Here is a 25,482-nt window from a genome sequence, read left to right on the forward strand (position 1 = left end):
TCTCAGCACCATACTCCACCATCACCCAGAGCACCCCACGCCCCCACCCTGCATTCCTGTCACGTGATCAGTTCCCTCCAACGCTCCAGCACGTCTGAAGTACAGCCGCTTGGATCTGCTATGGCCTCCGAAACATGTGCACCTATCGCGACCTCCCTCATCTTGGGCTAAGCACAACAGGTACACATCTCCAGCTTGCGCACTCGTGCAACTTCGCGACCTACACACTTGCTTCACCTCAGGTGAGCTAGAGCGAAGCTCAGCCTAGCTAGCCTTTGAGACGAGTCGCAAACTATCAAGCGCAAAGGGTTGGCGGAGGAGTGCAACATGCGGCCGCTTAGATTCGGCTGGTGGCGACTGGGCCTGGCAACGTGCGCGCTGGCCGGCGCAAGCGCCGCATTCGAGGTGCTCATTTCCGAAGCGGACAATCTTAAACAGACATGCAGTGGAATGTGGGCTGGCAAAAATACTTCCATCGACTGTGAGTCATACAAAAAAGATGTAGGGACACATTGGAGTCGGTCCCTGGAGCAAGTGGAGCTTCTGTCTGCTCACCCCCACCCCCCGCTGCATGTGTCTCGCATATGAGATCAAGGGGGGGGGGGGTGACTTGTTGCGGTACATCTAGATGGCGAACCCACATCTGTAGATGATGCTGAGGCATTGGCGTCATTGCTTGCTACATTTTTGCTGGCTTTGAAATCACTCTGACGCACTTAAATACTTCTTCCTTACGCACTCAGTGACTTTCAATGAAGGTTCCGGGGCTGTGGCGACGCTCTTCTATGAGTGGGCTGACTTCCCAAATCTGGGCATTGTCTCGCCGGAGCAGGGTCAATATGGAATCAAGGTGAGCGATCAATTGCAGAATTTGGCAGAGATACCTCGTTGTGCTGGGCTTACGCTTTCCCCCTTAACCACGATGCGTACATCCTCCGCACAGCAAATGGTATACATCTGCACAACTAAAGCAGTACAAGAAAAGCTCTGCAACAAAACTGACCTTGGTTCCTGGATCACCAAGCCAAATGCCACTTCAATACAACAACAGACGCTGCGCTTTCCGCAAGATGGCCCATTTCCGAAGACAATTGTGTGTAGGCCACCGGGCAGCTACAGCGCGGCGGTCACATTCTAGCTGACGCATTTTGTCCTCGCTTTCACTACCGTCTCTGGTGCAGAACTATCCGGTGAAACAGAAAGGCTACTTTTGCGTCGGTGCGAGTGAGCCCCGGCGCGCGTATTGGATGACCCAAGTGCACAGCTAAGATTTTCTCGTTTCCTGTTACATTCGTCACAGCTTCGGTGCCCATGGCGACGGATGGGTCGGCGCATTCCACTTTCAAGGGCGTCGTCAAGTTCAACAACATATTCAAGGGCAGTCTGAGGGCATCCGAATGGCCAAGGCTCAACTTCTACTTGTCCCTGACGTCCGTTTACGTCATCCTCGGCGGCGTGTGGTTCTTCCTCTGTGTCAAGCACAGGCAAGAGCTTCTAATGGTGCAGCACTTCATTTCTGGCACCATCGCATTCTTGATCGTCGAGATGGGCGTGCAGTGGGCGTATCAGGCCTACTTGAACAGTCACAGCGTCGACTACTGGCATATGTCTTCCCTCACGGGCGACAAGAGTGTCACGAGTGTCACTAGATTCCTGCTTGTCCTCTCGAGCGTCTTGGATGCCGCACGGAACAGCATCAGTTTCTTTTTGCTGCTTATCGTCTCGTGAGTAAGCGCTCGCCAGAGCCTTAAGTGTCAAGTTCTTCGTAACACTAAAGCCTGCATCCCTTCCTTTAGGATGGGCTATGGTGTTGTGCGGCCAACGATTGGTCCAATCATGACACGGGTCCGCATCCTGACTGCCGTGCACTTCGTCTTTGGTGTGTTGTACTCTGTCGGCATCGCGCTTTTGCTCATCGAAGAAGGCGGCGGCTGGGTCTTCTTCTTCATCTTCCCTCTTTCTTTCACCCTCACCGCCTTCATGTCGTGGACGCTACACAGCCTCAATGGTACAATTCAGCGCCTGACGGCTCGCAAGCAGAGTGAGTACATGCGGTCAGTTCGGTGGACATCTTGGGCTGCTGGCGTTGTAACAGATGGCCCGTTCTTTGCTCCCCCTTTCTTAAGCATTCAAGCGGAACATGTTCCAGAAGCTTTATCGAATCCTGCTTGGCGCCGTAATTCTAATCGTAGGTGATGAGCGAGGAGAATTCTTGGAAGATTACAAGCTCACTACAGCAACACGTCTGCATCGCAGTTCGTCTTTTTCGTCGTTTCCTCTTTTGCATTCTCCCAAAGCGGCTCTGACAGCTTCGCCCCGCGCTCTTGGCCTTATCGATGGTTTCTGTTGGACGGTTGGCTCGGCTTGCTCTACTTTTTCGTCTTTGCCTCGATCGCATGGATCTGGCGGCCGACGGGTCAGAACCTGCGTTTGTCTATGTCAGACGAGATTGCCACGGATGAAGACGCCGAGGTAGATGACTTTGAGATCGACACGTTTGCGCAGCGCGATCCGGCCGACGAAGAAGATGTGGACCTAGAGCAAGGGAGGAAGAGGAGCGCACTCGCGAGGAGCGAAGAGCAGCAGCGGCAGCAGGAGCAAGAGCAACTGCAGCAGGGGCACTCACAGGCGCTGTCACGGCAGCAAGGGCAAGGTTACAGACCGCCAGCAGATAGCGAGGTGATGTTCTCAATAGGCGAAGACGATGGGCCAACGCCACGTACGGCGTCGATGCGGCCTCGTGGGACTGCAGCCGAGCACGAGGGACTCATGGATGGTCGAGAAGACGACGAAGAAGACGAGGGGAAGAAGGCTTGACCCTCTAGATATGCCCCACGTCTGTCCGCACAGCCGTCATATCGAGAGCTCGTGTAGACACCAAAAGAATCAATGGACATTCTCTTCTCAAGAAAAAGGTGCGTGAAGTAATGCCATGTGGAGTGTGGATTGATGGGTGCTCATGCCCTTATGATACACTTTGAAGGCTACTTAAGCTGAAACGGGAGGTTGTGTCGATTGCTTGCGCGGCATGGAAATGCTTTCGGTAAGATGGTGATGCATGTAACAGAGAAAGACGGTAGGGAATTCTGGGATGCACGCTTCCTGTTTAAGGTGTCATGTCCACAAGTGGTGATGAATATAGTGGTCATGATGGTCGTTGTCGTGGCTGGGATACTTCTACCGCTCGCCAGAGCTTGTTCACAAATGTGTCATTGGAGGACACTTTGCGCAGAGATGGTAGTGAGAGGGAGGAAAGGTCAGCGGGGCTTTGCGAACGTCGACCCTACGCTGGAAGACACGCCTAGACCCGGAAACACACTCTTTCCAGATGTCCATGATGTTCCACTCCCTGGACCGCCACTTGGAGCTTTCGATTGATGAGTGACTGCTCGCCAATATTGAAATTAATGGGCGCAGTTGAAATACGGGCGAAACGAAGAGGAGTAAGATGGTTTCTATCGTCAGTCCTAAGTCTGCACAGACCATCTCTCTCTCCCCGGCCTGCTTAGGAAGGGCATGCCATAAGGCATGGACACGCGACACACCTGCTGTCTTTTGAGCAGCCTGCCACCGTTGCTCTAGCCACGCATTTGCTTGTGCAACGTCAAATCCGCTAACGACATTATGCGCGGCTGCTGATATACCAGCCGACTTTGCTGACGATGGAGTCGGCATCGCAGTGCTAGCAGCAATAGCTGCCTTGGTTAACGAAGGTGACAGTGAAGAAGGGGCAGCAGCAGTGGCAGTGGTGGTGCTATTGCGCATTGTTCTACTTTTCGCTGCCAGCTTTCTTTCTACCCTTGTTCCAAGGCGCCAGCGCCTGTCTATTTGACCGCCGCCTACAGAGACTGCCGAGCAAGAGTGGCCACTTTGATGCTAGGTGTGAGCTTGATCGATACAGCTCAGTGTCTGCGCATGACGATGGCGGAGTTATCGAATGTACTAGATACCTTGGAATGAGAATGCTGGGTGCCGAATGCCGAGTTGGTCAGTGCGACGCGACAAGTCATCTTGAAGTTAACAGTGGCCAAAGCTTCATACTCTGTGTTGCACCCGCACTATTCATGCACAGAGTAGGGTTGAACCCTATTTTACAGCGGACCCATCGTCATCATCATGGCATTACAGAGATTTTGACTTTTAGTTGTAGTCTTGTGCGCATGTCGGCAAGAGTGAGAGCATCGCGTCGCCGCTGTCTGGTGCATGCCCATCCTCTCCAACCTGTCGTATATCGTGCTTGCCTTTGAATGTCACTGGCTTGTAGGGGAAAGCCAGGTTATTTCGCTCATCGCCCAGCCCAACGCAGCTTGCGAGTGGAGGCCGCTACTCGGCGGTGACGCCGCTTGCTCGACCAATATGAACTACCGTGGGGCTCCACCGCCGCGGCCGCGCGCATTCGACTTTGACGACAACGACGCAGGAGATGACTTGGGTCAGCACAGAGGGGCAGCCAGACCTGGTTATCCTCCAGTTCGGCCGCTGCCGGCTCGCTATGACGACCTGCACGACTCCCGTGCACGAGACGAGGGTTCAGGTTACCGTCGAGGGGATGACAGTCGCTATGAGCCAAGTTCTTACCATGGAGCACGCGCGAGTCCCAGCCATCGATCAAGCGATAGACCGGAGCTGTTGCGGCGACGCAACCGCAGCCCGAGCGACTCCAGGTCACCTTCTCCTGATCCCATGCTAGCCGCCTTCTTGGAAGCAACCAAGGAGGACCCAGAGGAGGCCAAGAAAAAGGAAGTGGAGAAGAAGGCTGCATTCTCGACAGGCATGGCTCGGAAGAGCAAATTCCAAAAGGAGAAAGAGGAGGCAGAGAGGAAGCGAAAGACAGAGGAAGCGGAGGCAGCTGCTGCGTACAAAGACTTTGTGGAAGCCATGGAAGGGTCTGAACCCAAAGTGAACCGAAGCAGGAGCACGCATGCGTTCATCGGGTCCGGAGGCTCCTCGTACATGCCGTCCCGCCCGGTCTCCCAAGTTCCTTCAGCTCCAAGGGCAATGCGGGTACCCGCTACAAGTGCCAATTTGTCTGCATCGAATGCTTTCGGCGCCGACGAAGACGAAGAAGCTGCTCCTGTCAAGCCTCAAGACGGACAGCCATTCAAAAGGCGCCGAGCGATGGACGACTTTGCGAGCCAATTGAAGCGCGAGCAAGGAGAGCGAGAACAGCGCCTGAGAGGCCGTGTGCCCGAGGGAAAATCGATATCTTCCGTGTTAGCCATGGAAGGACAGCGAATCGGCTCTCGGGATGTCAAATCTGACCCATTGACCACGAACGTATGCGTGCTCAACCTGCCGGCAAACGTGACAGAGCGCTCGCTTGGCGAGTTCTTTGCGCAGTGGGGAGATGTCGCCACGGTGAAGATCATGTGGCCACGAGGTGATGAGGCACTCGGCGGCGGTGCAGGGGCTGGTATCACCTCCTTGCGCAAAGATCGTTTGGCCGGGTTGACGGGCTTCGTCGCATACATGCAGCGAGAAGATGCCGAGTACGCGCTGAAAGAAACAGACGGGATCACATGGGGTGGGGCCTTCATCAAGACGGGATGGGGTAAGGCGATGCCATTGCCGACCCGAGCCAGCTATAGTGAGTTAATCTTGAGGTCATGGCCACAGGGTTCATGGGATTGGCAACTGATCACGCGTCCTTATCCGCGTTAGCATTGCCTCTAAGCGGACGCAGCGGAAGAAGAGGACGAAAGCGCTCACGCTCCTGCTCGCCAGATCCTCGCTTCACACGGTCAAGGTCACGGTCAGCCGAGCCTCGCAGGAATCGCTCCTCACGTCCAAGAGGCCGCTCCACGTCACCTCGGGCGGAAGTTCGCAAGCGTATCGACCCCGAGTCTGAGCAGGCCAGATTCATCTCCGCCGTTGCGGAGAGGGTCTTGCAACTTGGTCACAAGTTCGAACAGATGATCTACGAGAAGGAGAAGGACAACCCTCGATTCGATTTCCTTCGCAATCAAAAGGTGTGAAGAATTGGTTTCTGAACATCATTAGTCACCGAGAGTCTTGCTGATCACGAGCGGTGTCTTTAGCTCCTCGAACACCAATACTTTCGCATGCTTGTGGATGATCGATACGAACCGGAGCTGCCACCCGACCCATTCAAAGACCAAGTGCGTTCAAACGCGCAGCGAATTTGTCCACGGATTCTGACGTGCTTACATACTCGCAGGGCCTGAACGAGCTGTATAGTAGCGATTCAGAGGAAGCCGAAGAAGCTGAATACCTGCGGAAGTCACGCAGAGGGGACGTGATTGGCAGGGCGGCGAGGCGACGCTTTGAAGCTATGCTGCGAGGCATCACGCCAAGACGCGAGCGGATAGCGAGGGCGATGCGCTTCGCGCTTGAGCATGCACATGCCTCTTCTGCAGTGAGTGTGAGGTGGGACCAGTGTTGGGAAGTATTTGCTTCGGCTCAAATGAACACTTACTGACAACCCACCCACACCGGCTTCGTCGACTGAGCAGATCGCGGAGCTCTTGATCGAATCGTTGCTGATCCCTTCCACGCCGGTACCACGCAAACTTGCGCGCCTCTACGTGCTCTCCGACATTCTGCACAACGGCGCGGTACCGTTGCCGAACGCGTGGAAGTATCGGCAAGCATTTGAGCAGCAGCTCCCGCTCGTCTTTGCGCACCTAGGCGATGTCGCACGTTCCTTCCCTGGGCGCATGAAGCAGGAAGGATTCAAGATGCAGGTCAGCGCGGTGCTGGATACATGGGAGGTATGGCTCATCTTCACGCCAAATCTGCTCGAGCAGCTGCGACAGCTGCTGGAGGGGGGCGGATCGGGAGTTGTTGCTGCTGCTTCTGGCGCAAGCTCGAGCGAGGCTGCCGATGCTAAAGTCGACGAGGGGAGAGAACAGGCCTCTGTGTCCGCGCTGTTGTCTGCAGGGGCAGACGAGGACGATGAAGTCGATGGCGAGGCCCTGTGATTCGCCGCCGTATCTGTAGCATATGTGCCTCTCAATATCTGTGGAAATATAGCAGCCCCCCATTGCCGATAACGCATTGCATGAAGCAAGTTGCTGGGTGAAAAACAGACTTTCAACAGTAAGCAGTCGCAAAGGCGCCATGCTGGCCGTTTGCTTCAGGACGATTTCCTTTCGCAAAGCGCAGGTGAGATCGATTCGATTATGAATTAGTACAAGGATAAAATCGGGAGCGAGCATGTCGAGATGGCTCTGGCAAGCTTCTAGGATGTCGCTGAGTCTGCCTGCATTCTGCGCTCGCGCGGCAACAACCATGCTGCAGCACGGAAGAGAGGCCTCTCATCGTTGCCGAGAGGCAAAAATGATTCTTTTGTAAAAGAATGTGTCGTTTATGGTTTTTCCTGAAGAGTGTGTCAGGTATGCACGCGAGTAGATTGGAGAGGAGCGAGACGATATAGATCGGCCTTGTGAGACTTGTGAGCTTTGGAGAGAGATCGAAGAGACACTGAGCGCTGCAAGGTCTAGTGTGAGATCTGTCTTCTAGAATTGCGGGTAACATAGACCAGTGCAGTGACAAGTTGCCTTCAGCATTTACGGCGCGTTTTCCGTCTTCTCAGACATTGTTGCTCGAGTGCTCGGACACGCTGCCCTGCTTGGCCTTCCTCTCCTCGGTAACGCCGGCTCTGGCGTGCATGGCGTTGTCCTCGACATCGTCGAGCAGGGCGATCGGCTTGCCGTGTTTGTCGTAGCGGCGCGGTGTCCTGCGCTCGATCAAGACGACGTCAAACGGGTTTGTCTTGGATGCGCGCGCGAAGATCTCGTCCATCTCCTCGAGCGAGCGCCCGGCGGTCTCGGGGAAGATGAAGTACGTCGCGACAAAGATGACGAGGTTGATGACTGCAAAGATGACGTAGGTCTTGTACTGGAGATGGGTCCAAGCACGCAGAAGGTCTGTCAGCACGTATTCCAGCTTGGGTAATTTTTAGAAGGGAGTAGGGAGAGACGCACCCCAATGTTAGCGAACGAGATCGGGGTGATCAAGACGATGAGGAAGTTGAAGATCCAGTTGGAGGCGGTCGAGATGCCGTTGCAGGCCGCACGGACTGGCAGCGGCGTCATCTCGGCGGGTGTGAGCCAGGTCATACCGAGCCAGCCAATGGCGAACCAAGTGTTGAACGAGAAGAGCATCACGGCTGCAATGATGGCAGCGGCGTCATTGGTGCCGCCCATGACTTTGGAGCCGTCCCTGTTGTACATTGGCTGGCCGTTCGGGCCGAGCTTGTGTACGGGGCGCGTGATACTCGGCGCGTTCGTCACGGCAAGCACTACCATGGATAAGCACTGACCCATGGCGCCGACCAGCATCAGCGGACGACGGCCAGTGCGCTCGACGAGCCAGACTGCGATCCATGACGCGGCAAAGTACTCGGTGCCGTTTGCGGCGGCGACGATACGAGAGACAATGTCTGACAAGCCAATGTTATTTTGGTAAATCGTGCCGGCGTACTGCACGTGCATGCACCGGAGTGGAAGGAGGGAGGCTGTTCGTTAGCTTCCGCTGCCTCCAATTTTTGTCTCCGCTCCCTTTTTCCAAAGCGGACACGCGATTGCTTTCAAAGCTCCAGCAGACTCTCGCGAACTCACATAAGTAATCAAGTTGATACCCGAGATCTGCTGGAACATCTGCGAAGTGAAGCCAAGCATCATGCGGTGGAAGTTGCGACCTTTTCCGTTGGTGAACAAATCGGAGAGGCGAACGTTTGTCACTTCGGCGAGCGAGTCCTTGATCTCCTTGACCTTGACATTGAGCTCTGGGTCGTCGAGTGGTAGCTCATCGAGCGACGACATGACCTCGCGCGCCTCGTCCTCGCGGCCTTTCAGCATGAGCCAGCGCGGCGACTCGGGCAGACTGATCGTCAGGATGGCGGTGGGGAAGCAGAGCAGGATCTGGAGCGCGATGGGCACGCGCCACGCGGCGTCCGCGTGCGGTAGACCGTTCTTGTCGACCCAGAAGAAAGCAAAATCGATCCAGTAGGAGATCATGATACCCCCCGTGATGAGTGCGCCCTCGATCATGATCAGCTTGCCACGCAAATGCGACGGCGAGCACTCGGACTGCCACGTCGGGATTGTCGCAGTGTTCATGCCGTTACCGATACCAGTGACGACACGTGCGATGGCGAGCTGAGATATCTTGAACGAAGTGGCCTGGAGAATAGCGCCAGCCACCATCCAGATGGTACCGATAAGAATGACCTTTCTACGACCGAGGACATCTCCGATGACGAGACACGAGAGAGCTCCCTGGCAAAATGCAGATGTGACAATGGTGTGCGTCGAAAAGCGTCAAAAGGGGTCCTTTTCCAGAGCTCCACAGCGTCTCCTTTGTCAACTCACAATCAGACAACCGATTTCATAGATACCGATGACGACACCTTGGAGCACTGACTCATGGGATGCCCCGCCCAAGCCGACAGTGTCAATCTCCGGGAATTGCTTCGTGAAGCTTGGCAGCGTGAGCAAACTGCCCATAACACCTTGATCATATCCTGCGGAACCGAATTGATTCAGAAAGAGGTCACGGTCAACGCACGTCGTCTCGTCGATTCGCACCCAGGCAGAGGCGGAGCGAGACAATGCGCCTGATGTGGCGTCTCTATGCGTACGCATGCGCAACTTACCGAACAGCAGGAAACCAGCACCGGCGGCGAGACCGATCATTCGGGACAGCTTGGTCCCGGAGAAGCCCATGTATTTGCGGCCAGTGAAGGCCGGCTTCTCTGCGAGTTCCTTGCCCATGGTTGCGAGGGGCGGGACTGTCGCTTTTGACGCTGTCGTCCGTTCTGTGGCAGGAATGAGGGCGAGTGCCTGGGGTACGTTGAAGACGCGTGCAGCGGTAGATGGGCAGTGGCACGCGTACACGTCCGTATCCGACTTCTTCTCGTTGCCACCGGCGGTGTGCCGAGGGCAGCCCAAGGGAGGGGATCAGGGTAGGAAAGCACACGAAGGTGGCGCGGGAGGGGAACAACAGGGGAAGGGGTGACGTAGGATTCGGCGAGGTCGCCAACGGCGGGGGCGCGGGCTATATATGCATCTGTGGTTCTAGAGAGAGGGGGTTGTGTGTGTCAATTTATGATGCATGTGTAGGGACTGCAGGAAAAGAGAGAGTCGGGTGATGCGCCGCATTCAGTCTCTCTCATTCATCTATTCTTGTCGGTGTTTTTACCACGTCACCCAGCCAGCGCAGACTAGAGACCCGCGACGAATCGCTTCTTCATCACACAAATCGGTTGCTGCTGCTGCTACTTTGACTAGCTGCTGGAGGCTACTGGGCGAGAGTCAGACGAACGCCAAGCTGGCATGGCGATGATGATGGTGGTGTTGGTTATTATTTAGGCACAGGCACATGGCGTCCCCTACCCTCTCCTCTGCTCTCCTGCACGGAGTCGCTTGTCTATGTGCTACTTCAATAGTGCCTACCCATGTGCACCCCACCCCACACACAGCAGCAACCTTTCCCGAGGGAAATGCAAAGAAGAACCGGCATCGTTGAGCCCCGATGAGGCGATTGTGCATGTGTTAGCGCCGTTAGGCACTGGAGTGCAAAAGGGCACTATGGAGACTGAAGCGCAGCGAAAATAAAAGTGCTGCAATGCGCCATGTACGTATGTGGAATGACCCCGACGGAATTGTCCAGTATGAAACTCAGTGGCTGTGGTCCCATGCATTCATCTTCCGAGCGAGCGCCGGTGTGCTGGCAGCTCGAGCTCCAGAAGAAGCACTCGATGGATGAGATTGGGAGCTCTCGAGTCTTGGCCGATGATCTGTCCGACGACAACTGCCCCATCGTAGGTGTGCGTGCAACCTTCTGGCGGAATCACGAGGACGACTGATTGATCCGGCGTCCCCAGCCGATCAGGCTATTCGGACAGTCTGGCGCGGTGTGCCTCCTGAACTTATCGCGCTAAAAACAGAGAAAGCCGGTGGGTGTTCGTTCTTCTCCTTCCATACCCTCCCCCCCACTTGCCCCCACCCCCTCGCGTTTTGTGTGAGGAGCGGAATGGCCTCTCCTCTTGCGCGCAGGGGCGGAGAGCCACAATGCGCCAATGCTTCCTCAACTAGTTGGCAATCTGCTGCGCCCTCTGCTCCAGTCCTTCGCCACTGACAGCTCGGCCAGACTGTCCCAGAGCTGGAGACCGCAGCGCGATGTGCAGCACTCATTCAGGCTGTTTAACACGAGATGTGTTCCCTTCCATCCTCAGAGTTGGGATCCGATACAGCCGGCTCAGTCTCTTCGGTTGCGATCCCTAACAGCCGGCACTCCACTCCCCTGCGGCCTCTGCACAACACTCGCGCCTCGTCGCATCTCGACAGTCTCTCTGTCCCTAACCCCCCCCCAGAGGCCAATTTGAAAGTCCATGCGACATCAACAACATCACATATGGAACACCTTGATGAGGCTTCCTTCAGCTGGACCATCCATCGGTCGCACCACGACCAAGTTGTGCTCTGCCGCACTGACACAAAGAGGCCATCTTGTATTCTGAAGGAGACGTCACATTCGCCAGCCGCTCATTGACCACCCTGGAACAAAGCACATGGCATGCGCGTGACGTGTGACTTGGCAAGACATGTGTACTATCCGCAGGGCTGCTCTCGTTGGAACTATGCACTCCAATTGCAGAGCGCAGGGGTTCGTCGAGGAGGCCGATCGCGAGCACAGTCTGGTCAAGGCCATGTCTCAGCAATACTGTGTGCCCGCGTGGAGACGACCCTTGGGTGAGGCAAAGAAGGGCGAACAAACAAGCATCGTAGATTCTGTGACCTCGCGTTGTTGTATATGCTACAGCAGAGACCAGAAGTATGCAGGTGTTTGCGACGGGGGGATGTACAAGACGTGGGGAAGAGAGACAGATCCAACAAAGACATAGAAACAAATATCCGACCATAGGTATATGCGCATGTATCACTTCGTGCCCCTGAGGGTCCGCCCTAGTTGAGCGATGACGAACGCTCGGTGCGCTCCGTACTTTCTAAAATGCCTTCCTCGCAAGAAAGGTACCGTATCCAATAGGCTAATCGTGCGCGCCTGGAAGACGAAGTGGTGGTGCAAGTCAGTTCCCTGCATGACGCATAGTCGGTCAACCGACCGTACCCACGCAAACGAAAAAAGAGACGAGTGAGGAGAAGGAGAGGCTTCAGGTCGCTTGGCCGATCTGTGGCGATGCGATGCCTTCCGAAATCGCCGCTGTTGCAGTCGCAGCCGCAAAGTGCGACGGGAAGCCAGCACCCGCGAACGTCGCCGCTCGCTTCGCAAAACTAGCACCGGGGCTGGTGTCGACCGCATGCACGGGCAGGATGCCGCCGGCGCGCGACTGTCGACGCTCCTCGTACATCTGGCGTGTGCGAGACTTGATGTTCGATGCGCCGCTGCTCGTCGCCGATCCAGCGGGGGATGCTGCGCCCGGGGCGTGGTGGCGCGACGTGGGCGAGGGCAGCAGCGACGGGTCGTCCAGGATGCTGCTGTTCGCCGTTAGCGAGAGCGGCCGCAGCTTCGGCGCTTTCAATGCCGTCTGTGCGGGACTGCGGAAGCTCTCCGTTACATCCGACGCGGCGCTGCTCATACTCCCCTGCGATTCGGAAGAGCTGAGCGGCTGCGCGAGCGGTGATCGCTGCCCCGTGGACGAAGATGACGAAGCAGCTGCCAGCGGTGGCTTAATCGTGTGCACCGACTCCGTCGGGCTCGGGCTCGGATTTGCAGGCGTCTCGGGTGGCGTTAGCGGGCTGAGGATGTGTGGAGGTAGAATATTCGACGGCCGCAGCACTAGGTCTGACGGCTTTTTCACGGGTGAGCTTGTTGCGTCTTGCTTGTTGCGCAGAAAGCTCGAAGGCGACCGTGGCACTGTCGAGTCGCGTAGCATGAAGCGTCCGAAGGTGTCTTCGCGTTTCGTTCGCGCCGCCAGGCTCTGCTGCACGCTCTGTAGCAGCTTGGCCCGCCGATCGATCGCCTGGTCATGCCCTTCGCCCATCGTCTCCGTCAGACAGCTGCTTGCGATGCTCATCGTATCTGCATCAGTTCGTGGCGACGCAAGGCTGTAAGCGCTAGCCCGCGACGGTCGTGAAGGCGAGAACGCTGATGCCGCTCCAAAGCGGGGAGAGCTGCGATTCATGTCCGGAGACAGAACGGGCGCCTTGCTAGGTTGCGCTTGCGCTTGCTCACGCGTCGGGTACTGCGGGGCCGTAGACGACGGCCGGCTCGGCAAGTGAGAAAGGGTGCGCTGGAACTCTTCGAGAGGCGAAGACTCTGAAGAGCCGACGGTGATGGAAGTGTTGAGCGCGCCGAAATCGATGTCTGCGTCCTCATCAGCTGCGGTGGACGCTGTTTGGCACCTCTCCTGCTGTTGCTTGCGTCCGGTAGCCCACTTGCCGGATTGCATGATGGGCGACTCTGAGATGGCACGGTCTGCTGCCTCTCTCGCTTGCAGGACTCTTCCCATGACCGCAGTCGTCACCGCATCATCGCGCGAACGTTCGTTGATTTCGTCGCCACCGCTGAGTCCCAGTCCGATTGCGTCCTTGGTCCCGGGTATACGGTCCTTTGGGAGGAACATCGGCATTTCGTCGTCATCGGTCGAAACGCGCCACTGCTCGGTAGCTGGTGCGCCAAAGCTGGTGCTGATTGTCGACATGGTATCAGGGCGCTCGACGTTGCAGGCTTTCTCCTTTGACAGCACCTCCCTGGCCCAACTGGGCGATTCGGTACCGGGACTTGATGGCAGCGCCGGACTGTGCCGTGAAAAGCGGGCTCTGATGTTGTCTGCGAATGAGGGCCGACGAGACAGATCTCTGGGATCAGGAGCAAGTTGACTGAGCAGATTTTCGCGTCGTTGCTCCGCTTCGCTTCGTATGCTCTGTTCTGTATCCTCCTCAGGAATTTCAGGGAAGACGGCACGGTGGAAAGGACTGACGAAAGCAAACTTGCCTTTTGCTATCGCTGCAGCAGGCGGGCTGGAGGCGAGGAAATTGGTGGCATCTAGGGCCACCGATCGATGAGCGTCAAGCACATGCTCCCGGATGGTGGGCAAAGGCTTGTCGATAGGACTCGACGGCGTCGCAGCCGCCTTCCACTCCTTGGAAGGCACAACAGGCGACACCTCACGAAGCGCACTGATGTCGAATGACGTCGACTGCGTTTCGTAAGAGTTATCATCGACGGTCATGCTGTCGTCAGAGACCATCACTGAGGGAACCGAAGAGTCGCCGGGGTGCGATGCCGTCCCAGCGGTCCGCTGGGAGTTGCCGGAGCTTAACTTGGGGTCCGAGCTGACATGGCTCGGCAAAGATGGGACGGGAGGGGCGTCCGCGCCAGGTGCAAATACGCGGCTCGAGGTACGAGACGATTGCGACGAAACTTCCTCTGTGCTGTAGCGAGATCGCGAGCTTTCTAGCTCACCACGACCTGACGAGCTCCCAGACGAGATGCCAGACGAGATGCCAGACTCTGGATCTTCTACGACGTTGTTGTTGCTATCCCAAAAGCTTCGGCGTGCATTTCTGAAAAGCGCTGCGCCAATCGAAGAGTTGGAGGAGCTGCTGAGGGAGAGACCAAGGCTGAGAGGTCGGAACGCGAGATTGGGCAAAGCCTCATCCGACTCATCCACTTCCTTGACGGGGACATCAATCGGCTTGCCGAGAGACTTGCGCACCTGGCTGCTTCGCCGGTCAAGGCCATCAAGCTTCTCGGGCATGTTGATTGCAACGTGCATGTGGCTTGGGATGGACGGTATGGGAGGTGCGTACGAATCGACAGAAAATCGAGCTGAGGCGAGCGACGATGCAGACTGGTACACGGTGTCGCCGCCGCCGGTAAGCTTTGTAGAGACACTGCCGGACCTGGCACGGCTAGAGGCGTAGGTATTGTTAGAGCGCTTCGACTCAATGGACGGCCTCGCGTCTTTGATGCTCTGCTTTCGTGAGACTGGCACCAGGGACATTGTACTCGGGCCATTGTGGTCCGTTTCGGCGATGAAGCCGCTGTTGGGAGGAGACGACTTGACGCAATCGAAAGCCGTGCTGAGCGTGTTGGTGAGCCAGGCGCTGCGCTGGATCTCAAAGTCGAGATCATCTTCGATCCGCATGGTGGTCCGCGTGGTAGCAGGCTCCAGGTCGAAATTGAGGTTGAGGATCGGCGTCAGTGAACCCCCTTCCTCCAAATCGAGTGTGTGATGGCCCACAACCGGAGCCAGGCGAGGAACAGAGTCGAGCGAGGACTCTGACGCGGAGGAGTTAGTCGTCGTGTCTGCCAGGTCCGGCACCGAGGGCAGCTCGCCGAGGCTGCGGAGCAGCTGAGAGGGTACAGCTACTCGATTGGCACGCCTTTCGGTTCGAGCGACCGTCGAATGCTCAGCAGATGTGATGCGCATGGAACCTTTACCGCTGCTGAGCCTAGCTGCTTTGGGCCTGCGGATTTCATCGGCTTCCTTGCTCCCATCACCGATCTCTGACTCGGAGCTGGTGGCTGGTGCAGGGCCTGAGGAGTTCGTCTCGTTTGAAGTGCTCGATGGCATGTCCCACATGGCCGCAGCACGAGCAGCCAGCTCATTGGACATGCCATTGTGCTTCTCGAGATGTCTTCGCGATAAGGCAGTGCGCTGCTCCACGGAAGTCTTGCCTAGATCGATGGCGTTGTCGACATGTTGCGGAGCGAATTTCAGCTGCGGCTCGCCAATCATGATGCCTTTACTCTTCGCGCTCTCGTCTTTGCCGCGCACACGATTCATGCGGAGCTTTGCGGCAAGTTCAGGCTTACAGACGCGGATGTAGACGAAAGCGCCGAAGGCAATCGAAGTGATGAGCGAAACAACACCGATGACGGCAAGAACCGCGGGCACCACGGATGACGTGGCAGCGTCAACCGTGGTTGCTGCAGCCGCCGCCGCTCCCGCTTCAGCTCGACCGCGCAGAGACATCGTGCTGCGAGGCATGCGGTATTTAGAGTCAGCAAAAGGCCGTGGCCGTCCAGAGCAGGACTTTGCTCACCCGGCAACGCCAAAGAGTCAGGGCCGGAAATGCAGTGGCTCTAGACCGCTCGAAGAGACGTCAACGGTCAGCGCTCGCTTGTTACTCTTGATAAGATCGTCCTGTTGCCTCGGCGAGCATGAACCTCGTTGCGAGGTGCGAAACAGACTCCTTAGCCAAGCCGGGGTGACGCGCTGTTGAATGTCGCCTAAAGAGAACCGAATAAAGACCGTACCGCGAGGACGTCGGATGTCACGACAGCATGGACGGACCGTGATTGAAATCAATGTGAGGTGACCGGCTAAGAGAATCTCACGAGGTGATCCAGCGTCTGGAAAACAGTCAATGGGAACGACAGGTTGCAAAGAAGACTGAGTATAGGTCACCCAAATGTCCCATAGTGGTTTTGGATACTGGACGATTGGCCTTTGATGTGATCGATTATGGTTGACGCTGCAGGCTGGACATTGCGATGCGAACAAAACACACTTGGCTCCTCGTCCTAGTGCCAGCTCTGGACAGCTATTGCCACCATTCACCTTTGCGTCCTATTTCCTCTCTCAGTGTTGCAGAAGCGCGTTACCAGTATCAGACGTCAGCATACGACTATCTAAAGTCTCGCACGCTCCCCATTGCAGCACATCAGCTCTCTGGACGTGTAATCCGTAGACTGAGGCGACGCCCTTCCCCAGGGCAGTCCCTGGCCTCCTGCAGGATTCAAATACCCGGAAAGCGTGTTTTTGTGCATTTGTGACGGACAGACTGTTGCCTCCAGCTTTGGTATGTGCGTTGTGGAGTGTGGAGCATAGAAACCGTTAGACTGGGCAAGCGGAGCACTCGAACCCAATTCCGGGTCAGCAGCTGAGGCGTGGATACCCTGAACAGCGGGCGTATGCCAGTATGGTGGGTCAGTGGATGGCCTTAGACATGGGACCTTGGAGCTGGGGCAGGCTGGAGCCTGGAGTTTGAACATTGCTTGATCGACTCGCTGGCTCTCTCAAGTCTCGCACCGGACAGCATCCTCGCATCAGCCTGCAATATGCAATCCGTATCTCAGCAGCAACCTGCTGGAACACCTGCTGGTACCATCTTCCGGTACTGTTGGCATGCAAAGGATTGCTATGCCGACAGTTGGAATTTTCGTCGAGCAGTGGACAAGAGATGGACCTAGATTCTGGAAGTGCAGCTGCGGAGATGGAATGCAATGCAAGCAAGCCTCCTGGCTTCGTGGAATGTGCAGGCGCGGACGGCTTTACGAAAGATTCCAACTAAAGGGATATTCCGTAAATCCACTCATGCGCTCTGACATTCGACGTTGACAGGTTCACAATCCGCTGCTATGCAATTCGCCTGTCACCACTCAACGATCATAGATGACTTGGATCTTGGCAGATTCGGCCAGGACGAAAATCCTCGCCTGCTTGGTGTCTTCAAACGCGGGCCACTCATTGATCACTCTTGGGACGCAGAAGGCCAGACAAACTCTCGACTCGACCTTCTCTCAACTCGTACTCGAACCAACATCGCTGCTGGCAGCCTGCAACGAGGCGTCAACAGCTGTACACCTGCCACGGAAGATTTTTTTTGTTCGCACTCTCGCACAGACTCACATCTGCTGCCCTATCGTCAGCAGAACACGCTTGTCCCCGCCGAAGACCCCCGGAGACGAAGAAGGAAAGGAGGCAATATCTGCTGCCTGTATTGGTAGGCACATACTTCCCTCACAATGGACGACTTTGATCTGTACGGCGTGAGTCTCCTGCTTGCCTTCTCGTGGGCTGCACCATGTACGACCGCCACTCCCTGTGGGCATATACTTCTTCCTTTAGGCTATGGATTGTCTGTGGCTGGATGAGGACTGGAGCGAAACTCTAGTCCGCAGTAGTGTACAGCAATGACGATGCCAGCCTCGAGGAAGCCGCGGCGGCACTCAGGTCGTCTAACCCTCAATGTGTATGGTAGAAGAAAAGTTGCCTGGCTGACACGCATGTACGCTTTCTGTCGCTCCCTTTCATTGTACATCTGCGCAATCCACTTCGCAGGACGACCTGTACAGCGGTGGCGGCGACACCAGAGGGCCACCCCTGGGCTCTGAGGCCAAACCATCTGGACCAGGAAAGCAAGAGCCTCATGATGACGCGAAGCCGCCAGCGGCTGCGGCTAACGCTCCAAATGGCATCGGTGGGGCAGCAAAACGATCATGGGAGGAAAGCGAAGACGTGAGGGTAAAAGGTGCCGTGTGGTTTTGGTTTGCAGCAGGGCTGAATTCTGAATGCGCCTCTTACGTGACAGGCGGACCGGAGCATGCAGCCTGGAGTAGCAGGTGGCGAAGCTCCGAGGCAAGAGCTGACTCCACGTGAAGCGCTTGCAGGCCGACCAAAGGTGACAGACCCAAGCATTCAAAACGCGCTCTACGTCGCCGATTTGAACTGGTGGTGCACAGACGAGGACCTTCGGCAAGTTGCTGCTGGCGTTGGCATCGCTATCGCGCTCAGCGATGTGACCTTCTCGGAGCACAAGGTCAACGGCAAGAGCAAAGGTGTTGCATATGTTGAGATGGCGAGCGAGGACGAGGCGCGCCGGTTGATGCGCTGGTTCGAAGAGAATGACTTCCAGCACAAAAAGGCAGACGTCAAGCTCACTACATCAGCCAACGGTAATCCTTTTGCTGTCCTCCCTAAGGACCCTCCGCCGCGTGCAGACCGCGACGGGGGAGGAAGGGGGGGCCGTGGCGGTGGACGAGGACGTGGCCGAGGTGGCTACGATGGCGGCATGGGCAGTGGAAGGGGCGGCGCTTCTTCTGGTCCGGGCGGCATTGGCATCGGTGGCCAACCGGGCGGGATGCCGCCGATGATGAACCCGATGGCCATGATGGGCATGATGGGTCGTCCGCCGTTCGGCCCGGGCGGGATGCCTGGGTTCGGGCCGCCAGGCGGCGCGCCGGGTGGGCCTGGTGGCTTCGACGATGGAGGTCGTGGTGGACGAGGCGGCTTCCGTGGGCGAGGTAGGGGACGGGGAGGCATGGGTCAAGGACACTATGTTAGTTTCGTCTGTAATCGTGTAAGGCAGCATGCCAAGAAGTTGACAACGCTACTCTTCCTTTTCAGAACCCAAATTTCTTCCCCTCTGGCCCAGGCATGGGTTCCGGAGAGGACGATCGAGCACACAAGCGATACCGCGCTGACGATGGCAGGTAAAGAGACGCCGACATGCGTCACAACATGTACTTTACCAAATCACATATTCTGCTGCCGTACCAAAATGACTGAGTACGGTGGATTGAACTATTCCCTTAAGGATGCAGTCACACAAAAGGCCATACACAAATACAATCTTAGTGCGCATGCTAGTGAACATGGGTGAATGACTCGCTGTCGATGCCTCTCTGCTCATGCGCTGATCAGGCAGCTACCCTCATCGGGATGTCATTGCAAGGATGGTCGGTGTTAGTGCGAACAAAATTTACGCCTTGAGGACGTAGCGCTTGTTCTGGAAGTGTACCTGCTTCTTGTGTTCCCTGACAGTGACTGCATTCTTCTCGTCCTGCAGAAAGCAAATGAGCCTTTTGTTAGCAAGGAATTCTCAATATGAAGGGTAGCAAGTTGACAAGCCGCCTTCGGAAACGTCGCAAAAGGCTTCCATATACAGCAAAAGCTTGAGTTCGTCTCTTCTTCGACGCTGCAAGTCTTCTAGAAGAATACCAGGATGTGCCGTGGGCAGCATGCGCTGATCTGTACTCAGCATAGACAAGTGCTTGCCGCATGGCTGCCTCGACACCTCTGCTTCAAGGTTCTCTGTCCTTCTCCCGGCGACAAGTTAGAATACCTGCTTTTGCCCTGGCCGTGCTCAGCCTGGTACAATTCACCCAGCCAGTCCGCCCAACATCACGCCCACCATGATTCAGCGACCGTATTCACCTTGGTGAGAGCCCGTCGGAGCGCACGGGTCTTCTTTGCTCGGAGGTCAAGGGGCTGGTACTTCTTGCCCTTGTAGAACTCCCGCAAGTTGGCGCGCTGCTTCTGGTTCATGACAGTGAGAACCCGAGCAATGCTCTTGCGGACCGAGTTGATCCGGGTGAGCTTGCTCGAAGAGCCACCAGCGACCTTCTGCACCCGCAGCTTAAGGAGCTCCTCCTTGAGCTCCTCAAGCTGCTTGGTGAGGTCCTGCTTGGACCTGGATTGCAATTCGTATGCCTTGACCTTCGCCTGTGCAAAGAAAGCAAGCACAGCGTGTCAGCTCACGGGGAAGTATTCTTTTCCCGCAGGAATGAAAGTGTGCCAGTGCGGTGAATGGCTATTGAATATTGCATGCTGCAGACGAATGCTGCAGCGGCATGTCCGCCCATCCGCAATCGTTCAATAATCTGGCAGCCTTCACAGAGCAGCTGCGCCTGCTCATTGGTTGCGCTGCTCCATCGAGTTGCCCGAGGTGATGTAGAGACCACCAGATATAACCGAGCGGCTGCCACACTTGTCGGAGAGCTCCTTAGTGGGCCCTGTCCCTCGCACAATGCGCCCGTACAGCGCAAACAGACCGCCATCGCAGATCTACTTCCTGATCATGCTACTCACCATCTTGCCCTATGATCCCTCAAATTGTTGATAGGTGACGGTGAACGAGCATCCACAAAGGTATGAAGTCAAGCTTCTCACGATCCATTTTTGGCCATTGAAGCCTGTGCGGACTCACGCGAAGGCGGAGTGCGGCCCGCCCGCGTTGCAGCGTCTCACCAATTTCTCGTTTTGCTGCGGAAATATTCAGCCCAATTTCCTCGCTCACCATTTCACAATACTGCGCTTGTCCGCAGGGCAAGGCCGCGCGCGGCGCACAACCGCACGTGCATTCACCACGATATGCTTTCAGGTCACATCGAGTTTTCAGCCAAACAGCTGCCTGTGCCTGACCAGATGCGTCACACGCGTCAATGCAGGCAAGACGAGGAAATCCCTTTCTGTCAGTGACGTTGCCCAAGCAGCTTCACAGCATTTGAGGCATAACCAGGCACACATGGTGACGAACGTACAACGTTACGACTCTTATGCCAGAAGGGCGAAATGTGTTCTCTGTGATGCGCGTGTCCAATGTTGGCCTATAGTACAAGACACATGCAATCCTTCGAAAGGGTCAATGCATGGAACGATGCGGAACGTGATGTTCTCTGTGATTGTTAGCAGATCTACTCTTCAACGGTGGCCTCGACCCCGCCGAGCTCTTCAGCAGTCTTCTTGCGGTGAGACTTATCTCTACCCAATCGTGACTTGAGCGGCGGCTTGGGTGCATCAGAGACGATGCCGGCCGCTCCTTCCTCGACAGGTTTCGCCTTGCTCTTGCTTCGCTTCTTTGGCGCCGAGATTTCTCCACCCTCTCCACCCTCCTTTGTCTTTTTCTTCTTGCTCGGCTTGGCCCCGGCCAGACTCTCCGCTGCAGGCGCTTCATCTTCCATGCGTGGCGGCGGCTTGGCCCCAAAGAAGTCATCTTCGTCGTCTTCGAGTTCCCAGACGAGTGCAGACTGCGCTTTCGCAGCCTCCTCTGCCGCGACTGCAGCCGCCTTGTTGAGCTTGCGCTTCGCGTGCATTGCACGAGCGCTGTCTGCCTTGGCCTGGATCAGCTCTTGCTCCTCTGCCTGCTTGCGACGCAGCATGGATTCAGCCAACTCATCGTCATCGAGCAAGAGAGACACGATCTCCTGCGGCCTGGCCATGCCCGTCTCCGAGTAAGCCTTGTTGCCGACGACGATATCCTGAACCTCCTTCTTGTTCCGCGCAAGCTTAACGATACGTTCGTCGATGGTCCCCTTCGTGATCAAGCGGTAGACGGTGACCTGCTTGGTCTGGCCGAGACGATGTGCGCGATCCATTGCCTGTGAGTCGTTGGACGGGTTCCAGTCGTGATCGTAGAAGATGACCGTGTCTGCTGCCGTGAGGTTGATGCCGAGGCCTCCGGCGCGTGTGGAGAGCAGGAAGATGAAAATTTCGGGCTTGGTCTGCCAGTCGGTGACCATGTCGCGACGATCGGAGATCTTAGAAGCACCGTCTAGTCTGAGGTATTTGTATTGCCGGTAGATCAAGTACTCCTCCATCAGGTCGATCATCTTGGTCATCTGGAAGTAGATGAGCACACGGTGTCCGCCGGCCCTGAGCTCGCGCAGGAGTGCATCGAGACGCGCAAGCTTGCTAGAGTCAACGATGAGTTTGTTCATCTGTGGGACCTGCATACCGGAAGCGGGCAGCTGGTCCTGTGAAGAAGCAGCAAGCAAGCCTCTGGGAGGAAGGGCAGGCAATGCAGCTTGCATCCCTTCAACTTCCTTGGGAATGTCCGCGCGCTGGCCCGGGAGACCGAACAAAGCGGCCGAGGCGAGTGGATCGGTGTGCAACGCCTCCTGGCGCATGGTAAAGGACCTGTCGCTGCACACCAGTTCGATAGGTGGTGCGACAGCCGGTCTGACAAAGGCCCGCTTCGATGGAGGCGCAAGCACCGAGTGCGATTTGGCATCTTGTGCGATCTCGTCCATCGATGGCACTCCGAACTGTACGACCGGCTCGACGATAGACGGTAGCGCCTTGCGCACGTATGCGAATGGCCGAATGGAGGCCGCGGCAAAGTCTTCATCGAAAAGCAGGGTGCCGTGCGCTCTGAGACGCTCCTCGCGATCCGTATCACGCAGCACGTTGATGAGCGTGCGGCCATGGAACGCTATTTCTGCGTCGGAAATGGGCAAATCCATGAGCGGCAGAGTGGAGAATGCTGACTGTGATTCCCCTAGGGATTGCAAAATGTGATGTGGGCGCCAGATATTGAAGAGGTTCTGCATGTAATGCGTGTCAAACCCGGCGCGCGAGCTGGCGCCTGGAACGGTGAGCATGCCGCTGTCCTGGTACATGAGCTTGGGGACCGCCATCTTGATCGGGTTGACAGTCGAGTAGGGGCAGAAGAGCGAGTCACCTTCGCGCGAAAGCGATCCAGACTGTGCGGACTCTGCAAATGCGAAGGGTGCTTCGACGTCTGCACGTTCGAATAGTTCAGGGTGGTTGCACACCTGGAAAGAAAGAGAGTTGAAAGAAGAGGATCAGCGAGATTCGAGCTGCGCTGCTTTGAACAGAGAGGCATACTCACCTTTCGGAATTGCATGACCAAGTTCATGAGTGACTTGAGGCCTGCCTCGTCCTGCATGTTGCTCGCTTTGTCCATGAGCTCGGCGATGGAGACATGCGATCGCAAGCCTCGGTACAGCGCTCGCTGCCTTGCACTCATGTCGCAGAAGAGGTCTATTTCAATCTGGAGAAAAGGCAAGCGGAAAGTGCCAGGTGTCAGTGCCAGCAAAAAGAAATCGCTGCCCGCCTATCTGCGTGGTTCCTTGCTCGCAGGCAGGCAGCCATGTATCGCGCGGGGTAAAGAGCTCACCTTCTCGCCCAGCTCGTTCTGGACATTCTTCTTGATGCGGCGCAACATGAAAGGCTTAAGAATCATGTGCAGACGGCGAAGCTGGTGCTCATTGAGGGTGCCCTTGTTCTCGGCATGGCTCTCGATGTCCTTGGAGAACCACTCGCTGAACTCGTCGTGCGAGTCGAACAAACTGGGCATTATAAAGTGCAGAAGAGCCCAAAGCTCCTGCATCGAGTTCTGCACCGGTGTGCCGGTCAGCAGCAGGCGGTTGCGGCAGTTGAAGCCGAGCAGGGTCTTCCAGCGCGTGCTGCTGGACGACTTGATCGCCTGCGCCTCGTCAAGGATCATGTACTGCCACTTGACGCGCTGGAAGTACTTTTCGTCCGAGACAACGAGCTGGTAGCTCGTGACGAGCACATGGAACGGCGCGTCACGGTTATACGCCATCTGCTTCTTGTTCCAGAACTTGCGCAGCACCGCACGATCCTTGACATTGCCCCAGTACGGCAGAGCCTTGAGCGAGGGGACAAAGCGCGAGATCTCCTGCTGCCAGTTGTGCAGCGTCGAGGCGGGCGCGATAACGAGGAAGGGCCCCCAAATGTCGTGCACCTCGGCGAGGTAGGCCATCAGCGAGATGCTCTGCACCGTCTTGCCGAGGCCCATCTCGTCTGCGAGAATGCCGTTGATGCCTTGCTCGTACAGGTTGGCGAGCCAGTTGAGGCCCTTGAGCTGGTACTCTTTGAGCTGGCATGTGAGCATCTTGGGCTGCTTGAGATCCATGGCGCCCATGGACGTCGGGTTGAGGAAGTTCATGTCGTCCGAATCGAACGCCTTGCCTAGGTCCTTCTCGGCGATGCGCTTTCCGTCGGCCGCAGCTTCCTCATCGGCCGCGGCATGAGCAGCAGCGGCGGCTTCGTTGCGGCGCCTCTCCTCTGCAGCGTTCTGATCGAACGCGACGGCCTTACGACGAGCGGCGTTGACGGCCTCCTCTGCGTTGCGCATCGCGTGTGCGCGCAGATTGGTCTCGTCTTCATCGTCAAAGTCGATTTCCTTGAGGTTGCTCTGCGCGTCGACTTGCGGCACGTCGCCGGATGCCGCGGCGGGGTTGATGATCTTTGCGCTGCCGGAAGTCTCGTCGGTCTCCTCGGCCTCGTCGGTCTTGAGCTTGCTGCCGACAAAGTGGCTGTACAGCTCGGTCTGCGTGATGAGGAAGTTGAGCTTGCGCGCCTGGCGCTTGGCCTCGCGCATCTCCTCCTCCTTCTTGGCGCGCTCGACCGCCTCCTTCTCCGCCTTTTTTCGCAACTCGCGCTCCTCCTTTTCGTTGCGGCGCCAAAAGACGAGCATCTCGCGCATGATCTTGCGCGCGCGCAGTTGCACGTCCTTGACTGTCTTGGTATTGCGCGTGACAGCGCGGCGCGCTTCGCGCTGCACGACCTGCGAGATGCGCCGCCAGTACGTCGCCTTGTTCGTATAGCTCATCTGCACCGTGCGACTGACCTTGGGGATCTCTTTCTTGGCAATCATCGTCCAGATCTTGCGGTGCGCCTCCTCGAGCGCCTTGGCGCGTCGCTCGTCGATGACGACGTACCCGCTCTCGGTGTAGTCTATGCCGGTGCGGTCGTCCATGTCGGGCGACGGCATGCGCGAGCCGCCAGCCAGCGAGTCGATATCCACAGCGGCAGCGACAGACGTCTCTGCATCGCCATTGGCGAGCGGCATGTCGTCGTCGTCTTCCTCATCGCCGTCCTCTTCGCGCTCGGCCTTGACCGCGACGGCAGCGTTAGCAGCAGCCGCGGCTCCTGCATCAGCAACAGAAGTCAGGGCCCTCTTCTTCTGTCCTTTCCTACTCTTGCGCTGCCCGGTGACGCGAGCCGCCTCGGGAGGTAGGTAGCGCGCCGCAAGTGGCATTTCGTCCTCCGTCTCTTCGTCCTCGTCCGCCTCCACGTCCGCGTGTTGGTGTCCCTGCAGCAGCAGCAGCTGCTGCTGCTTCTGCTTAGACGACTTCTTGCTGCCGCTGCTGGTGAGTGTGCCGAGGAGCTCGTCCTCAATCGCCTTTTCGCGGCGCTCCCGCTGCTTGCGCGCCTCGACGTCGGAGCGCGCGCGCTGGCGGTCACGTTCGCGCTGGCGGTCGCGCAGCGCCTCG

The 25,482-nt window shown here is 56.9% G+C and overlaps 9 protein-coding genes across 9 annotated transcripts; 3 read left to right on the forward strand and 6 right to left on the reverse strand.

Annotated features, from left to right (window-relative positions):
- Window positions 1–327: 327 nt before the first annotated feature.
- K437DRAFT_229703 (uncharacterized protein) lies at window positions 328–2,817 on the forward strand (the record flags this gene model as incomplete). The annotated part of the gene is made up of 8 exons (XM_013384618.1): window positions 328–481; window positions 744–850; window positions 944–1,093; window positions 1,182–1,224; window positions 1,301–1,724; window positions 1,797–2,041; window positions 2,127–2,188; window positions 2,257–2,817. 8 exons carry the CDS (start codon window positions 328–330, stop codon window positions 2,815–2,817), a joined length of 1,746 nt encoding a protein of 581 aa, XP_013240072.1.
- Window positions 2,818–3,042: 225 nt separating this feature from the next.
- K437DRAFT_53751 (uncharacterized protein) lies at window positions 3,043–3,980 on the reverse strand. The gene has a single exon (XM_013384619.1). It carries the CDS (start codon window positions 3,763–3,765, stop codon window positions 3,199–3,201), a length of 567 nt encoding a protein of 188 aa, XP_013240073.1. The 5' UTR covers window positions 3,766–3,980; the 3' UTR covers window positions 3,043–3,198.
- A 182-nt stretch (window positions 3,981–4,162) lies between these two features.
- On the forward strand, window positions 4,163–6,994 carry K437DRAFT_241154 (uncharacterized protein). Its single transcript, XM_013384620.1, has 5 exons — window positions 4,163–5,587; window positions 5,662–5,969; window positions 6,039–6,119; window positions 6,179–6,376; window positions 6,474–6,994. The coding sequence occupies exons 1-5, from the start codon at window positions 4,204–4,206 to the stop codon at window positions 6,939–6,941; spliced, it is 2,439 nt and encodes an 812-aa protein (XP_013240074.1). The 5' UTR covers window positions 4,163–4,203; the 3' UTR covers window positions 6,942–6,994.
- Window positions 6,995–7,551: 557 nt separating this feature from the next.
- K437DRAFT_279774 (sugar transporter STL1) lies at window positions 7,552–9,659 on the reverse strand (the record flags this gene model as incomplete). Its single annotated transcript, XM_013384621.1, has 5 exons — window positions 7,552–7,860; window positions 7,947–8,444; window positions 8,583–9,242; window positions 9,336–9,487; window positions 9,620–9,659. 5 exons carry the CDS (start codon window positions 9,657–9,659, stop codon window positions 7,552–7,554), a joined length of 1,659 nt encoding a protein of 552 aa, XP_013240075.1.
- Window positions 9,660–11,281: 1,622 nt separating this feature from the next.
- K437DRAFT_53919 (uncharacterized protein) lies at window positions 11,282–11,976 on the reverse strand. The gene has a single exon (XM_013384622.1). It carries the CDS (start codon window positions 11,885–11,887, stop codon window positions 11,405–11,407), a length of 483 nt encoding a protein of 160 aa, XP_013240076.1. The 5' UTR covers window positions 11,888–11,976; the 3' UTR covers window positions 11,282–11,404.
- K437DRAFT_53918 (uncharacterized protein) lies at window positions 11,977–16,269 on the reverse strand. The gene is made up of 4 exons (XM_013384623.1): window positions 15,978–16,269; window positions 13,921–15,911; window positions 12,098–13,854; window positions 11,977–12,027 (listed from the first exon to the last, which is right to left on the reverse strand). Exons 2-3 carry the CDS (start codon window positions 15,905–15,907, stop codon window positions 12,137–12,139), a joined length of 3,705 nt encoding a protein of 1,234 aa, XP_013240077.1. The 5' UTR covers window positions 15,908–15,911; window positions 15,978–16,269; the 3' UTR covers window positions 11,977–12,027; window positions 12,098–12,136.
- Window positions 16,270–17,358: 1,089 nt separating this feature from the next.
- On the forward strand, window positions 17,359–19,260 carry K437DRAFT_260104 (uncharacterized protein). The gene is made up of 4 exons (XM_013384624.1): window positions 17,359–17,706; window positions 17,999–18,175; window positions 18,249–18,995; window positions 19,064–19,260. Exons 1-4 carry the CDS (start codon window positions 17,683–17,685, stop codon window positions 19,151–19,153), a joined length of 1,038 nt encoding a protein of 345 aa, XP_013240078.1. The 5' UTR covers window positions 17,359–17,682; the 3' UTR covers window positions 19,154–19,260.
- Window positions 19,241–20,536, reverse strand: K437DRAFT_252353 (putative ribosomal protein L35). The gene is made up of 3 exons (XM_013384625.1): window positions 20,528–20,536; window positions 19,874–20,161; window positions 19,241–19,499 (listed from the first exon to the last, which is right to left on the reverse strand). Exons 1-3 carry the CDS (start codon window positions 20,528–20,530, stop codon window positions 19,419–19,421), a joined length of 372 nt encoding a protein of 123 aa, XP_013240079.1. The 5' UTR covers window positions 20,531–20,536; the 3' UTR covers window positions 19,241–19,418.
- Window positions 20,537–21,132: 596 nt separating this feature from the next.
- K437DRAFT_229700 (uncharacterized protein) lies at window positions 21,133–25,058 on the reverse strand (the record flags this gene model as incomplete). The annotated part of the gene is made up of 3 exons (XM_013384626.1): window positions 21,133–22,992; window positions 23,070–23,231; window positions 23,358–25,058. 3 exons carry the CDS (start codon window positions 25,056–25,058, stop codon window positions 21,133–21,135), a joined length of 3,723 nt encoding a protein of 1,240 aa, XP_013240080.1.
- Window positions 25,059–25,482: the final 424 nt, after the last annotated feature.

This window comes from Tilletiaria anomala (genome assembly GCF_000711695.1).
Source record: "Tilletiaria anomala UBC 951 chromosome Unknown K437scaffold_166, whole genome shotgun sequence".
NCBI lineage: Eukaryota > Fungi > Basidiomycota > Exobasidiomycetes > Georgefischeriales > Tilletiariaceae > Tilletiaria > Tilletiaria anomala.